The following is a 16,333-nucleotide window of genomic DNA, read 5'->3' on the forward strand; positions in this document are numbered from 1 at the left end:
AAAATCCAAACTCTTTTATTTTTATTTTTTATTTTTGAGATGGAGTTTTTGTTCTTGTTGTCCAGGCGTGATCTCGGCTCACTGCAACCTCTGCCTCCCAGGTTCAAGAGCTTCTTATGCCTCAGTCTCCTGAGTAGCTGGGATTACAGGCACATGCCACAACGCCTGGCTAATTTTTTTGTATTTCTTTTAGTAGAGACAGGGTTTCACCATGTTGGCCAGGCTGGTCTCGAACTCCTGACCTCAGGTGATCCTCCTGCCTCAGCCTCTCAAAGTGCTGGGATTACAGGTGTGAGCCACCGCGCCCAGCCAAAAATCCAAACTCTTGACCATGGTCTCCATGGCCCTGCAGGGTCCAGCCCTTACAGATTTCTGCCTCTTCTCCCCACTTCACTCAGCATGCCACAGCCACACTGCTCCTGTTCCTCAACCCACCCGGCACCGGCCTGCTTGAGGCCTTTGCATCTGCTCTTCCCCTGCCCAGAAGTCAGTTCTCCCACCTCTGCCTTCTACAGGCCCCTCCTGGAAGGCAGCTCTCCCTCTCACTCTCATTCCCTGGCTTTCTTGTCTTGCTGGCACTTATTACCATTGAGATGATGTTGTTTATTTTTTACAACATAATTTAGTTTGTTGACTCTCTACTTCCTCTAAAATGGCCCTATGAGAACAGGGGCTGCTCTTTTTCCCTGCTGAGTCCCTGGGGCCTAGAATGGGGCCTGACACAGGGAAGATGCTCAGAGAGGCCGAGTGGGTGGAGGAATGACTGTGTGGGTGCCTGAGGGGAGTGGAAAGAGTCGGGGGCCTGAGTTTGAGGACTGCTTTGTCACTGGACTGCTGTGTAGTGGGGGCATGCCACTGCCCATCTCCCCTGTACCCTGCCTTGGGTCTCATCCCCTCATCTGGAAGACAGAAGGGTTGGGCTGCATCAGTGGTTCTCAAAGAATCTGAAGCATCTGCAGAACTCTGGGAATTGCCAGAATGCTATCTGCTGTCTGCCCGAGCCTCTACTCTGCAGGTGCGGACCATCAGCAGCACCCTGAACTCACCCCATCTGGGCCAAAGGTTGAGTACCTGACTGTGTAGGCTCTGCAGCAGGGAATCACACCAGGCCCCAAAACATTCCGAGTGATCAAACCACAGTGGGGACCCCCAGGGCTAAGCCCTGACCCTGAGAAGATCCAGCGGGTCACTGGTCAAGGTGAGATGTTGAAGGCTGGTGCATGAGCAGAACACAGCTCCCGGTACCCTGGCAGCCTTGGAGCAAGCTCAGGGCCTGGATGGCAGGACTGGCCACCAGTACACTCATCCTGGGCCAGCTGGGGTGCAACAAAGCTGTGTCTGCAGCCTCGCTCCTGGCCACTCCCTGTCGGAAGGCAGTGGCTGGGATCAGCCTGCCCTCAGCACCAGTGCTCCCTCCCTCACTCCGTTCCAGGGACTACTGTGGGAGCCGTGAGCAGCTGACCCTGTCTGGGTGGGAGGCTCCTGCATTCCAGCAGCCCCAGGGGCTGGGGCAGTGGACTTGCTGTGCTGATAAGCAGGACCTCGGCCACACTCAAAAATGCTCTCTTTCCAGCAAGGGGTGACTTGGAGGTCCTTGACAGAGCTCTATTCTTGGGACTGGACACAGAGGAAGTCCCTCCAGGGCTCAGACAGCATGGGGTGAAGTGGGGACAAGAACATAATCCTAGGTAGCATGCTTCTCGGGAGGGCTGGAGGGGAGGCCAGGGCAGGTGCAACAGAGATGGCCCCAACTGGAAGGGCTTTAGACGCCACCAGCCCAGTCCCTCACAGACAAGGCCAGGGGCAGGTATGACTCGCCCTAGGTTTCACAGCCAGGTGGGAGCAGAGGAGCAGTGGAGGAGTCTGGATCCCCTCTTTCCTTGGCCCAGTCACAGCTTCAAGAAAGGACGAGACGCCTGCCTCTACTAGTTCACTGGCCCTTCCCCTGGATGCAGGCAGGGGACAGCAGGGCCTCTTTGGAGCCCAGGCAGATGAGTGCTCGGGACTCTGGGGCACTTAGCTGGGCACGGCATGCAAGAGGAGGGCTGCCCACTGAGTTTGGTTCCAGGTTTTTTTCTCTCTGGCCCCTCCTGGAGGTGGACCAAGGACAAGAGGGGCTCCTGCTCCAGAGCCCCAGGAAGCCCTGGAGGGTCTTACTCTGCCTGACCCTCACGGTGGAAAATCCATGACTCAGAGTCACACTGAAGAAGGGGGCACCCTGGCTCAGCCTGGCCCCAACCCTGGATTTGTTCCCAGTGGAGGGGGCCTCCCCTGGGCTGACACCCTTCCCTGGGGTTGTTTGAGAGCAAGCAGTGAGAGCTAAAGCCATGAAGCGAAAGACAGACCTGTCCCCAGGACCCCAGGACCCCTACTGCGGCCCTCCCCAGCTCCTCCTCTGGAGGGAGGGGAAACGACCTTCTCCGGGGGCCACCCACTGACTCCTGATGTCTTGGCCACCTGGCTCATCCCGGGAGCTTTGGCTTGAAGATGAGCAAAGATCTTCCTCAGCCACCTTTGCATGTTTCTGAGACGCCAAGGACAGCCAGAAAGAAAATTCTAGCAGCTGGTGAGTGGCCCAGCCTTTCAAGTATGGAATACAGATCCCAACAAGCTCTCTTCTCCATCATCCCTGATCCAGGCTGCAGATTCCAGTCGCCTGGGGGGTCCTTCAGACTTGAAGCCTCCTGGGCTTACCTCAGCCCTAATGAATTAACTCCCGTGGGCAGGGTCCTCACACCCATGACTCTGGCTCCAGCATCTGCTGCTACGGGGGCAACCTCCGTACTCAGCACACAAGGGCCATCTGACCTGCCTCCACCCCCCTACCGCCATACCAGGGAGCAGGTGAGTTGCCCAAGTCACCCTCTGCAAGGCCCCCTCTCCACTCAGTGGCCACTCTTAAGAGCTGTCACTCTGTTCCCATTCTGGTCTTAGATTCCCATCCTGTTCAGTGGGATGGTGTGGACAAAGGCTGGGAACCAAGGCCATTCTGTGACAACTGCCCCTTCCCCCAACGCTGCCTTTTTGCCCCTCATAAGCCAACACAACCCTCTGTGACATCTCTAACCTCCCTACTGTGGGAATGACCTATTTTCTGCCACTGTCAAGGGGGCAAGGGCACTTGTGGTTGGGGTGGGTGGGGAGAAGCTCGGTGTTAAGGTTGGGAAGTCTGGACTGGACTCTGGCTCCCACATTCACTGACCCTCAATTGCAGGAAATGACCTTGTCTCTCAAATCAATTTCTCTGTTGGCAAAGTAGGAATAATGATGCCTACACCTTGGGGTTGATATGAGGCTCAGAAGAGACGCTCGATGACCAAGTGCTTAACGTATCCCTGTTCTGCCATTTGCCAGCTGCATGACTTTGGACACATCCCTTGACTCCCCCTGAGCCTCAGTGTTCTCATCTGTAAAATGGGGATAATAACACTGTCTCCAGGCCACACGCAGTGGCTCACACCTGTAATCCCAGAACTTTGGGAGGCCGAGATGGGAGGATCACCCAGGAGTTTGAGACCAGCCTGGGCAACATAGAAAGACCCTGTCTCTACTTAAAATTTAAAAATTAGCTGGGTGTGGTGGCACATGCCTGTGATTCTAGTTACTTGGGAGGCTGAGGTGGGAGGATCATTTGAGCCAGGGAGATTGAGGCTGCAGTAAGCCATGATCGTGGCTGCCCTCCAGCCTGGGAGACACAGTGAGACTCTGCCTCCAAAACAAAGAAAGAAAGAAAGAAAGAAAATAGTGCCTCCCTCCTAGGGCAGCCGTGAGGATTGGATGAGGTAATGCCTGTAAAGGGCTCAGTCCAGAGTAACCTCCTGATGAATGCCAACCTTAGTTCATGACTCTGGTAACAGAGGCAGGCTCCGAGGAGTGGCTGCTCCATGTTGGGCGTAAGATCTGTGTGGAACAGCCCAGGGCAGATCCATCTGTTGCATTGATTGGAGGCTTGCTCTGCCTGGACTGTCTGTACCATGCCTGCCCCCAAAGCCCCAGGGAATCTCCTCTGCACGGGCAGGGGGACTAGACCTCGTCCTGGAGGAGCGGGCCTGCCCCTGTCTGAGTGCCTGTGTAGATCTCTCCAGGCTGCCCCACTGGGGCCTGACAGTTCAGTTCCCTGGAGAAAGCCCCGGATGGTCCTATGGCTGGAGGGCTGGAATGTGACTCTCAGGATGTTTCCAAGATGGTTATTTCTGAATCGGCGTTGTGGTAAGGAGAGGCCCTGCGCATTCCTGATGAGGGACACTGAGTCCATGCCAAGCCTTGGAGCCTGGAGCAGAAATCAAGGAGGGTATGCTTGGGATCCAGAAATTCAGACTTGTGGGAGGGTGTGTGGGAGAGAAAAAGGGTCTGAGAGCAGGGGCCTGAGGTTGTCCATGCAGAAGCTATGCACTCAGTGTTGGATGACAGCATCATCTTCAGTCCAGCACTGTCCCGGTGCTCCTGCAAGCCATCAATAAAACTGTGCTTGGTGAGAGCTCCAGAGTGGACCTTTGGCCCAGAAAAGGAAATGGGGTAGGGGAGTCAAAAACTCCCTGGGGGCTGACAGAGGGCTGCTGGGTGAGCAGGGTGGGCGAGAATTGAGGCAATCAGGATTCAAGTCACCATTACCCTTGGGTTCAACGGGAATCACAGGGCACCCACTGCTTCAACTGGGGTCATGGGGGCATTCACTGGTCAGGACTCAGGCAGGGGCACACAGATTGGGTCTATCCTCTGTCTTCCAGTGCTTGTCCACTCAAGTCCACCCACTAGAGTCCAGAGCCCTCCAGGGTCTGCTCACGAGTACCTTTCCTTGGGCACGCTCATGCCCTGGCGTGTGTCATGCTCACCCCAGAAAGCTCTGGCTGCTGATCTTCACCTCCTGAAGTCCTCACTTATTGTTCAAGCCTGCCCCTGGACACCTTCTCAGGCCCCTCTTTGGGTCACTCTACTTGGATTCAGCATGTGCACCATGCAACATGTGCTTTTCAGATTCCACTAGATCCGAGGCTCCTTGGGGAAGGCTCTAGGTCTTAGTTTTTCGTTCTCTTGATGCCTCACATAGTGCCTGGCACACAGGAGATCTCGGGACATCTCAAATGATCTTTGGTTAACTGAACTGAAAGGAAGGCTGAAGCCAATTCGATTTGGAAGGGGACCCAGAGGGCCTGAGAGCCCCAAGGACGCTCCTGAGTCCCACTCTGGGTGCTCTAACTCGCCAGGCTGCCCCTTTGAAGATTAATAAATCAAAGCATTTCAGGGTTGGGAAGAATCTTAAAAGCCATTTATTGTGACCTTTAGTGGGATATATGGGTGGTGTGATGGTCTTTTTGATGTGTCATCTTGGCTAGGCTAAAGCCCCTAGTTGTTCAATCCAACACCAATCTAGGATTGCTGTGAAGGCATTCTGTAGATGTGATTAAAGTCCATAATCAGTTGTCTTTAAGTTTGGGAGATTATCCTAGATAATCTGGGTGGGCCTAATACAATCAGTTGAAAGCCATAAGAGTAGAGCTGAAGCTCCCTCAAAGAAGAAATTCTGCCTGTGGACAGCAGTTTTAGTACATACTGAAGACAGCTCCAGCCTGCCGTTCTTTTTTTTGAGACAAGAGTCTCATTCTGTCACCCAGGTTGGAGTGCAGTGGTGCAATCTTGGCTCACTGCAACCTCCGCCTCCCAGGTTCAAGCAATTCTCCTGCCTCAGCCTCCTGAGTATCTGGGATTACAGGTGTCCATCACCATGCCCGGCTAATTTTTGTATTTTTAGTAGCGACAGGATTTCACCATGTTGGCCAGGCTGGTCTTGAACTCCCAACCTCAAGTGATCCACCCGCCTTTGACTCCCAAACTGCTGGGACTACAGACATGAGCCACCACGCCCAACCCAGCCTGCCCTTCTCGATGGCCTGCCATATGGATCTTAAATTTGCCAAGCCAGCCCCTACCAGCCTATACGCCAATTCCTTGCAACGTATCTCTTAATATGTATCTCCTACCAGTTCTGCTTCTGTAGTGGAACCCTGGCTGATACAAGTGGCTTTTGCAGTACGTCCATCCAGTGTCTGCTTGTATACTTCCTGTGATGGGAAGCTCACTACCTCTTGAGGCAGTGCAATTCATCTTTGGTCAGCTTCAATTTTAACAAGTTCTGCTTTACAGTGAACTAAATCAAGTCTTTCTATGAACTTTACCCACTGCTGCTGGTTCAACCCCTTGGACACACTCAGAACAAGATTGGTCCTTTTACCTCACAATAGCCCAGGAGATATTTGAAGTTGGTACTCATGCTGTCCATGTCCACCCTACCAAGTGTCCCTCATTTGACCTGCTGCTCCCCTCCTCTGCCAGTCCCCCAGGTTGTTGATGTCCCTTTTAAAGTTTGCATACACACATGGCCCAAAGAAAACAGGTCTTGTGCTACTATCTGCATTCCACACTGTAGCCTGCAGCAGGGTGAGTGTCTGGTAGCACTCTGTCTCATTCTCTCTCTCTCTGTCATGTGAGGACGTGAGGACACAGTAAGAAGATGGCTATCTGTAAGCCAGGAAGCCAGCTCTCACAGCCACTGGATCCACACACTGGGGCCTACTAGAGGGTGGGGGATAGGAGGAGGGAGAGGATCAGGAAAAATAACTAATGGGTCCTAGGCTTAGTACCTCGGTGATGAAATAATCTGTACAACAACCCCCCATGTCACAGGTTTACCTATATAACAAACCTGAATGTGTATCCCTGAACTTAAAATAAAAGTTTTTATTGATTGATTAATTGAGACAGGATCTGTCTCTGTTGCCCAGGCTGGAGTTCAGTGGCGCTTTCTTGGCTCACTGCAACCTCCGCCTCCTGGGTTCAAGTGATTCTTCCGCCCCAGCTCCCTGAATAGCTAGGACTACAGGCATGTGCCACCACGCCTCATTAATTTTTGTATTTTAGTAGAGACAGGGTTTCACCATGTTGGCCAGGCTGGTCTCAGACCATTGATCTAAGGTGCCTTCCTGGCAGACAGGGGAGGAAATAGCAACAACTGAGGACCAGTGGTCCCCTGCTCCCCAGCCTCCTCATGGGGCAAGCCCTTCTCCACTTCTCTCCTCCCTTTCCATCCACCTTCTCCACCCAGGCTCTGTAGCTGGCTCCTATGGGGCAAGACACAGCATTGCTCCAGCCTCAGGGAAGGGACCATAGCTCCTGGGCCCTCAGCTCTGACATTTTACCACCAGATTCCCAAGGTCTTTTCCAGCTGCAGACGTTCTTTTTCTTTAAACTGTGGTCCACACACCTCATGGCTATTCCCAGATGTCAGGTCTCCAGGTTCTTTAGAGCCTTGCTACTCAAAATGTGGACAATGGATCTGATCCACAGCATCAGTGTCCCTTGGGGGCTTTTTGAAAATGCAGAATCTCAGGCTCTGCCCCAGACCTGCTGATTCAGAATCTGCATTTACACCAGATCAACCAGGTTATTCCCTGCACATTACAGTTTGAGAAGTATTGACTTAGAGAACTCTGCATTGCTGAGCTGGCCTCCTCAGTTCCCTCTGTGGACTGCTTCCTCTATACAGATGGGAGGACTGAGGTACACCAGGGAAGTGTCTGCTCCTTCCATGATCACAGAGCCAGCAAAGAGACAGAGAGAGTGAGAGAGAGAGAGACAGAGAGAGAGATATGATGATGATGATGGTGATGATGATGATGGTGATGATGATGATGAAGAAGGAGAAGCAGCAGCAGCAGCAGCAGCAAACAATTTGTCTAAGACCTCTCTAGCACGAAGGCCAGCCTCCTGCCCCACATTCCTGGCAGCCTTATGGCCCCTTCGCTAGGGGATCTTTGCTGTGTCACTGGACGAAGCGGGGGTAGTAAGGAATTTGTTTTTGTGAAGGGTGAGGATGGGATGTCAGGCCCAGCCAGAGAGGCCACCAGCCCAGGAGAACTGGAGCTGCGGCTCCAGGTCACAGTTGAGGCTGGCTCTAGCAAATGGGAAAGTGAAGGTGTGACTTGTGGCAGTAGCTTGGGAATGCTGGCTTCAGCTGAGAGGAAGGTCTCTGGGAGCCACCTGGGAGCTGCTGTAGCATGGGCAGTTTCTGGACAATGAGAGAATGTGGACAGACAGGGAGGCAGTGGCATCAGCTGGGCGGTTGACTGCTCTTTGTGCTGCCACGAAAAACATTTGTCATGTGGCTCTCTGAGGACCAGAGCCTGGCGAAGGGGTCAGGAAACAGGGCTCTATGCCCAGCTCTGATGATAGATGTAAGCATGACCCTTCTTTAGCCTGGATTTTAGTCTCCAAACTGTGAACTGAGAGGATTGGAGCTAAAATTCTGTTCTGTCTTTGGGCTAAATGCTCTATCCATAGTTCTGAGGGCAAGAGACCCTGAAGCTGAGCCCACAACTGAGCACCCTGCATAGACCCTGGTACCCAACCGCCACAACTAGCTGTGTTCACATAGAAGGAATCGCAGAGGCTCCATGGGGAGTGGGGGTTGCATGACTCCATGAAGAAATACTCCCTACAGACCTGGGTGCAAGTCTTGGTGCTGTCATTTTATATTTGTAGGGTCCTGCCCAGATTTCTGAACCTCTCTGAGCGTCCTTTTCCTTGACTGTGCAGGATGATGCCATCTGCCGTCCTGGAGCAGTGTGGAGATTCTGGTGACAGGAAATGTTGTGGACAGCACCCAGCCTGTTACAGACACTTGCCCATTCCCTGTGTCCAAGGTGGAGAGGGAGTAGAGAAGGGAGTGTCCGTCCTGGGTCTCTACTGAGCTTGGCCTAGACCCACAGTGGTCTCAGCTAGAGCCTGGTCTCCACTTGCTGCTGGCTGACTGCAGGGAAATCATTTCTACATTTTTTTTTAATTACAAAATCAACTCACAGATTCACCGTTTGTGCAGCCAGCTGAAAGCTGTTTATAGTGGTGATTTGCACTACATTCATCTGTGCTTGTTTATGTTTGCTTTGAAAATACTTATTGTGTTTGTCCTGTCCCCACTGTGGCCAGGCGTATGTCTTCTATTTTTGTCCTGTTCTCACCCCCACTCTCTCCGTGTCTCCAGCCCCTAACGGTAATGCATGGAAACGGGACCTGCAGACGGGAGGCATGGCAGAGTCAGAAAGATCTCTGGCCAAACACACTCCGTAGTTTCTCCTACCACCATGTACCTTTCTCCTTGGCTGGCTTGCTTTCTCTCTCCTTCCTTCCTTCCTTCCTTCTTTCTTTCCTTCCTTCTTTCCTTCCTTCCTTCCTTCCTTCCTTCCTTCCTTCCTTCCTTCCTCTCTCTCTCTTTCTTTCTCTTTCTTTCCTTCTTTTTTTTTTTTCTTTTCTGAGACAGAGTCTTGCTGTGTTGTGCACACTGGGGTGCAGTGGCGCGATCTTGGCTCACTGCAACCTCTGCCTCCCAGGTTTAAGCGATTCTCCTGCCTCAGCCTCCTGCGTAGCCGGGATCACAGGCACGTGCTACCACGCCCGGCTAATTTTTGTATTTTTAGTAGAGGCAGGGTTTCACCATTGTTGGCCAGGCTGGTCTCGAACTCCTGACCTCAGGCGATTTGCCCACCTCGGCTTCCCAAAGTGCTGTGATTACAGGTGTGAGCTACCACACCCAGCCCCTGGCTAGCTTTCTGCAAGGTCTGCCCACTTCAGCCTCCCAAAGTGCTGGGATTACAGGTATGAGCCACCACACCCAGCCCCTTGCTAGCTTTCTGCTCTGAGGAGGAGCAGGAGCCTGGACAGTTAGGGAGACACCAGGCATGGCTGAGGAGCGGGGAGATGGGGGGTGGGGAGTGGGATTGGGAAGATAAGGGGAAAGGGTGTGGCAATCTCCTGGCCCTCAACCTCACTGTTCCCACCTGTTAGGAAGCAGCAGAGGGAGCCGTGGTCACGGTACCCTTGGGAGACAGAGCAGTTCCTTAGTAAGGCAAGTAATAATACACAAACAATAGTATTAATAACGATAATAATGGCAAATTATTAAGTGCCTTCTCTGTACCAGGCACTTTCTTTTTATGATCCCATTTAATCCTGGCAGGCAGATATTATTATCCCCACTTTGTAAATGACAAAACAAGCTCAGAGAGATTAGATAATGTGTCCAAGGACATACAGCTAGTGGCGGTAGGGGAATGGGGGTAGGGTGGATTGAGATGAACCCAGGCACTCTGGCTTCCAAGTCAGTGCCTATGTTCCTCCGCTGTCCTGCAGAAATTGTGGGGTCGAAGCACACCCACGGGCTAGCCTGTGGGCAGGAAGGAAATGCCAACTTAGGTGGGTGCCGGGACTTTCCTAGGCTAGGCTACCCTTCCTTCAACTTGGAAAGTCGAAAGAGTCCTCTAACAATGGAGTGATGAGCTGCCAGAGGCCTGAGTGCTAAGAGAGATGGTGGGGTGTGGGGGACTGGCTGGAGGATGCAGAGAACACCAGCGTGGGCACCGGAAGGCCTGGCTTCTAATCGGGGTCATACTCTCAACTCCCTGTGTGAGTGTGGACAAGCTGCTCACCTCTCTGGGTGTTTGGAAGATTGCTAATGTCTCCTTCTCTTATTTTAGGACCTCTGGGATTTTGGGGATGGCAGGTCACATCTGTACTTTCCTTCTTGAAAAGATGTAAAAAAGCCGGGGGCAGTGGCTCACGCCTGTAATCCCAGCACTTTGGGAGGCCGAGGCGGGTGGATCACGAGGTCAGGAGTTCGAGACCACCCTGGCTAACATGGTGAAACCCCATCCCTACGAAAAATACAAAAAATTAGCCGGGCGTGGTCGTGGGCGCCTGTAGTCCCAGCTACTCGGGAGGCTGAGGCAGGAGAATGGCGTGAACCCAGGAGGCGGAGCTTGCAGTGAGCGGAGATCACGCCACTGCACTCCAGCCTGGGCGACAGAGTGAGACTCCGTCTCAAAAAACAAAACAAAACAAAACAAAAAAACAAAAGATGTAAAAAGTATAGGTTTCCTCATGAATCACCTGCTTGAGTTAACAGTCTAAGGGTTCTCAGGCCATGTGGTGGGCGACGGGAGGTGGTGCTCAGCTGAGCACAGGCTGGAAGCTGGGGAAAGAGCGGAACAGAAGGTTTTCTTACCCAGCCCCATCAGCGAATCAATCACCTGGTCTCTTTGTTGTTGCCTTAGAGCCAAAAAGATTCCCAGGATCTGCAGTGGGAGAATGGGCACCTGCGAGCCCATGGCAGGTGCCCATGGTGGGTGCTGGGCACAGCTGTGACAAGTCATCTGGTTTGGTCAGGGGCCAGGGTGTGGGAAGCAGCAGGCCTGACTGGAGTGTGCTGGAGCAGGAGGCCCCCTGCTTCTGGGGAGGGCTTTGCTGGGGAAAAGGCAAGCCTTGGCTTCTAGGTGCCCTAGGCTGGAGTGCAATGGTGCGATCTCAGCTCACTGCAGCCTCCACCTCCTGGGTTCCAGTGATTCTCATGCCTCAGCCTCCTGAGTAAATGGGACTACAGGCATGAACCACCATGCCTGGCTAATTTTTGTATTTTTAGTAGAGACTGGGTTTTGCCACGTTGTCCAGGCTGGTCTTGACCTCCTAGCCTCAAGCGATCTGTCTGCTTCCGCCTCCGCCTCTCAAAGTGCTGGGATTACCAGTGTCAGCCACTGCACCCAGCGTGGAATGGGCTCTTGAAATGGAGAAGTAATTCGTGAAAAATTCAGGGCAGGAGAGTCAGAGAGGTCCAATTGAACCTGGGCAAGTGCTGTGCTTCCAGGGCCTGAGGCCATGGGGGAGTCATCTACCCTCAGAGCCTCAGGTTCCTCAGCTGAAAAATAGGGGTAATAATGCCCATCTAGAGAGGTTGGTGAGAGAATTAAATAAGGGGTACAAATGAAGCGTCTAGTATACAGCCTGCCACAAAGTAAATAATAAATGGTGGTTGCCATTGTTATTGTTGTTGCTGCTGCTGTTGTTAATAAAAATAATAAATAACCATCCTGAACAAGTAGAAGGAGTAGGGGACTGGGGGTCAGGTTTTTGCTACCCTCTGACTGTGTGATTTCTGTCACCTCTCTGACTCCTTATCTGTAAGAGCAGGGGGTGGTACCAGCTGATCTCCGAAGCCCCTTCCTGCTCTGACAGCCTCTGGGCTATGAATAGATGAGGCTTGGGCCCTGGAGGAGTTTAATGACTCAACAGCTAAAGAGGTTAAGATTTCCTAAGAAATGACTTTCTATTACTGTTGGGTGAACTTAGGGCACCAGCAAAGGAAGGGTTTCCTGGCTGGGAGACCAGGGATAGGGAGCTGGAGGAATCTTTCCAGCCAGTGGAGACGGTGACTAACCAGGTGAATGACTAAGAAAGAACCTGCTGACCTCCAACCAATCAGGGCTGCCCATGAGCACCCTGTGAGCTGGCATCACTAAGCATGGCTTGGCTGTGTCAGGCCTGGCTGGGTCTGAGCTTCATAGCATATGGAGGCAAAGGAAGCAGCCAAAAGACCAGCAGGGAAAGAGCACTGGGCTTGGAGTCAGAAGACCCAGCTTCTCACTCTGACTCTGCTGCTTATTAGCTGGGTGACTGGGAGAGCCACTTCCCTTCCCTGAGCCTTCAAGCCTTCATCTATGCAGCAGAGCTAACAATACCTGCCCAGCAACTTCGCCAAGTCGTGAAGACTGAGAATCATGACATGAGTTACAAGTGCATTGTGATCACTGAGGTACCAGATGATGGGAGGTGCTGTCATTATTCCATCCCAATGGGACACCCAGTATCTCAGAATGAGACTCATTCACGTTTTCAAAGGGGTCAGGTGAACACAGGCTGCTGCCCTTGGGTTTGGAGCCATTATCAGCCTAACTTAAGGCCCCTTCCAACCATCTGATCACAGCCTAAATAGGTTTTTCTTGGAGCAGAGCCCCAGCGGACAGCTTCAAGCAAGGTGGCATAGCCGCAGTGGAAGGCAACACAAAGCCAGGATGGTCAGGTGGGGCAGGGAGGGAGCAGTGCCAGGTTGGGGCCCCCACAGAACCAGGGTGGTGGTCTAATGTTGTCTTTCCTCTTGCCCAGCACTTTATAAATAAATAATCACCAGAACTGCACTCTGTCTGCCTCTCCCCCCATGGCTTTCAGCGTCTCTCTTGGTGAGGACTGCAAGCGCTTTGGGAAAGGGCAGGGGTGGAGGCAAGGATGCTGCCCTTTCATTTCTGCACACCTTAAACCCATCAATAGCATTCTGTGTGTGCTCACAGCCTCTGGGTACTATGCTGGCACTTGGAGCACAGAGACAGGAACTGCAGGGCCTTCTCACATGGAGGTTAAGTACAGTGTGGTCAAAGAGAAAAAACACTTCTCCTATAATGTAAATAACCATTCAAAACAGCCAACAGTGTGTCACCCAGATCATCCTCACAGTGAGACCTGCAGTTGTCCAGAGCAGTGGCCTGGGAGGCTTTGAGGAGGAGGTGGGATTTGAGCTGGACCTGGAAGGTTAGCATGGACAAGATAAATAGAAGGTAGAGCCAGGCGCAGTGGCTCACACCTGTAATCCCAGCACTTTGGGAGGCCGAGGTGAAAGGATCGCTTGAGGCCAGGGGTTTGAGGTTGTGCTGAACTATGATTACACCACTGCATTCCAGCCTGGGTGAGATAGAGTGAGACTCTTTCTCTCAAAAAAAGAAAAAAGAAAAGAAAAGAAAAAGGGTAGAGAAAAAGGCATGCCAGACAGGCATACTTAAGGTATTCTCAGAGGACAGGTTGGCAGCTATTGAGAGGGATCATGTAAGTAAGAAGTGAGATGTGAAGTCAGACATAGAGGTTGGAGCCAGGTATGGAGATCCTCAAAATTTGAGATAAGGGGCATAGACCAGATTCCATGGACAGTGGAGAGCCACTGAGGGATTCCAAGAAGGGAATTGGTTTGGTGACAGCTGAGTTTTTCTTTCTGGCAGCATTGTCCAGGGGAGCATGCCTTGTTGTGGGGTAGGCAGGGAGGTCAGTTGGGAGGTTACTACGAAGCTGGGGACCATGGGCCTGAGAAGGAAAGGGGACACGCGCGAAGGCTTGACGTGTGGAAAAGAGGGAGAGAGAGGGTCCGAGGATGTTCAGTCTGATTCTTCTGATTCTCCAGACAGCTAAACAGCTACTGAAACCCTGGCAAATAGTAGCGGGGTGTGAGAGTGGAAGAGACTGCAGACCAAACCTGGGCTGGTCTTTTTCAGGAAGCGGGCTCCTCTTTGGGCAGACCTAAGTCTGATCATCCTATCCTAAACTCACAGGATCAGTAGGACCCAGAGGTGCCCCAGCTGGGCCACATCCACTCCCAGGGCCCTTTCCTCCCTCTTCCAAGAGAAGAATCCAGAAACGACACAGCATAGCTCCCCATGGTCCCCAGGGAGCCGTAGATTCTTGGAACAGCGTCCTGCAGTGGATAGACCGCAGGAAGAGCGTCTAGTCCTGCCCTTTACTCCTTCAGCTCCTGTTGACTCCCAGGAAAACAATGCCATCTTCATGGGCTGCGCTAAGTGGCAACGAACCTCTGGGAATCTGACCAAGGCAGGGAAGGGGACTAGGGAGAGGAGAGGGAACAGTAAAGACAGAGGAAACTGCTTCTGGAGGCATCTTAATGGGCTTTGGGGGAAGGTGGGTTTCATCTCAGAATCCAAGCACGTCGGGGCTGGGGAGGAGCTCTTGAGATCATTTTGGCCACCCCTCCTTGTCTGGAGGTGAGCCTGAGACCCAGGCAGGGGAAGGGACTTGCCCAAGGTCATATAGCACGGTAGTGATGGAGCTGGGCTGGAATCATAGGGTGTTGGGGACAGGTAAGGTGTTACTCCCCTCTAGACAGTTTTGAATAGCACCACCAAGGGCCTAGCTAGAGATTCCTTTCCTGGGCAACGTTTCTCTCTCTCTCTCTCTCTCTCTCTCTGTGTGTGTGTGTGTGCCCGCCCTGTGTGTACCCTGTGACTGCTTGTGTGTATCTGTGTGTGTGTGTGCCTATGCCTGTGTTGTCTGACAGTCTGGGTGTACGTGTGGCCTCCTACATGGTGATCTGCCCTGGCTTGGAAAGAACTGGGGTCATTCCTGTGAGGTGACTGTTTTGCTGGGACAGCAGAGAAGAAGGCTGACAAGGCCAGATCTGGCTTCCCGCACCAGTTCTGCCGCTCTGAGAAAATCACAGGCACTGACTGGTGGCGACCAAACTCCTGGAGCTGAAACACGCAGACACACGTACACTCACAGCCGCTGTTATAGGGTGGCCCCGAGTGCCCCGAATGCCGCATTCCGGCATCCTCATGCCTCCCCGGAGCCCAGCAGGTGTAGACCTGCTAGGCTGTGGAAGCCGATCCGCAGGGATACGGAGCAGTGGCGCGCTCCCGCCGCTCATACTCAGCGCCCTGTTCCAGGGCCTGGCCCGGCCACACCCCTCCTGCCCTAGCCTCCGCCGGTTGTCCCTGCCCCTCTCACACACTTCGGAGTCCCTGGGGGCCTATGCAACATGGCAGGGCCAAGTTAGGGCTGGCCCGGCCGGAGAGTCAGGTCCGGAGCCAGGAATCGACGCCTACCCGAGTTCCGTCCCCGCGGAGCACATACGCCAGGCTGAACTCGGGTTTCTGCGAGCGCGAGGTTCGGCGCCCAGCCCCTCTTGGGGGAGCCCCCGCCCCTAGCCCCAGCCGACCCCGCACTACTCCGGGAGCCCGGCGCCCAGCCCTGGGTTCCCGCCCCCCTCCCGACTAGCCGTTACCGATGGTGGTGATGACGGTGATGGCGAAGTAGAAGGAGCCGGCGAAGCGCCACTGCACGCCGGCCTTGTGCGGCTTGAGGCGCAGCACGACGCGCTCCAGCTCCTCGTAGCCGCCCTGGCTGAGGTTGTAGCGCGCCCGCAGCTCCTGCTGCCGCAGCTCCAGCCGCTGCCGCTCGATCAGCTCGGGCTCCGACTCCAGCGCGTCGAAGACCGCGGCGCCCACCAGCAGGTAGGTGAAGGTGCACACGATGAGCGCCAGCGTGCGCACGTTCTGCCGCTTCATCGTCCTGCCCGGGCCGCCGCCGGCCCCCCGGCGCCCCCGGCCCGCGCCTTGGCCCCGGCCGCCACTGCTGCTGCCCCGGAGGCGGCCTGGGGCATGGCTGCGCTCGCCGCTCTCCGCGCCGGGCACCCGCTCCGCGCCCGGGGCCGCCGCCGCCGCCGCCGCGGAGCTGTCCCTTCAGCACCACCCACCGCCCTCCTCCGCCCGGCCCCGCGCCCGCCCCCCGCCCCCCGCCCGCAGGCCGCCTCCTCCCGCTAGCCCTCCCGCCCAGCCAAATAAGGACTGGGGAGACGCGCCGAGGAGGGAGGAGGGGGGCTGGCGGAGGGGACGGGAGGGGCGGCCGCGGGAGAGCCCGGGCAGGACAGAGAGAGAGAAAGAGAGAGAGAGAGCGAGCCCGG

The 16,333-nt window shown here is 54.1% G+C and overlaps 1 protein-coding gene across 1 annotated transcript in view; it reads right to left on the reverse strand.

Moving 5' to 3' along the window:
* Positions 1-16,132, reverse strand: part of KCNK3 (potassium two pore domain channel subfamily K member 3) — a 43,000-nt gene extending 26,868 nt beyond the window's left edge. Inside the window, exon 1 of the mRNA XM_055254001.2 lies at positions 15,656-16,132. Within this exon, the coding sequence (XP_055109976.1) occupies positions 15,656-15,938 (283 nt within the window). The 5' untranslated portion in view covers positions 15,939-16,132. The remainder of the gene's footprint in view (positions 1-15,655) is intronic.
* Positions 16,133-16,333: the final 201 nt, after the last annotated feature.

Source organism: Symphalangus syndactylus, chromosome 18 (genome assembly GCF_028878055.3).
Source record: "Symphalangus syndactylus isolate Jambi chromosome 18, NHGRI_mSymSyn1-v2.1_pri, whole genome shotgun sequence".
Classification (NCBI taxonomy): Eukaryota; Metazoa; Chordata; class Mammalia; order Primates; family Hylobatidae; genus Symphalangus; species Symphalangus syndactylus.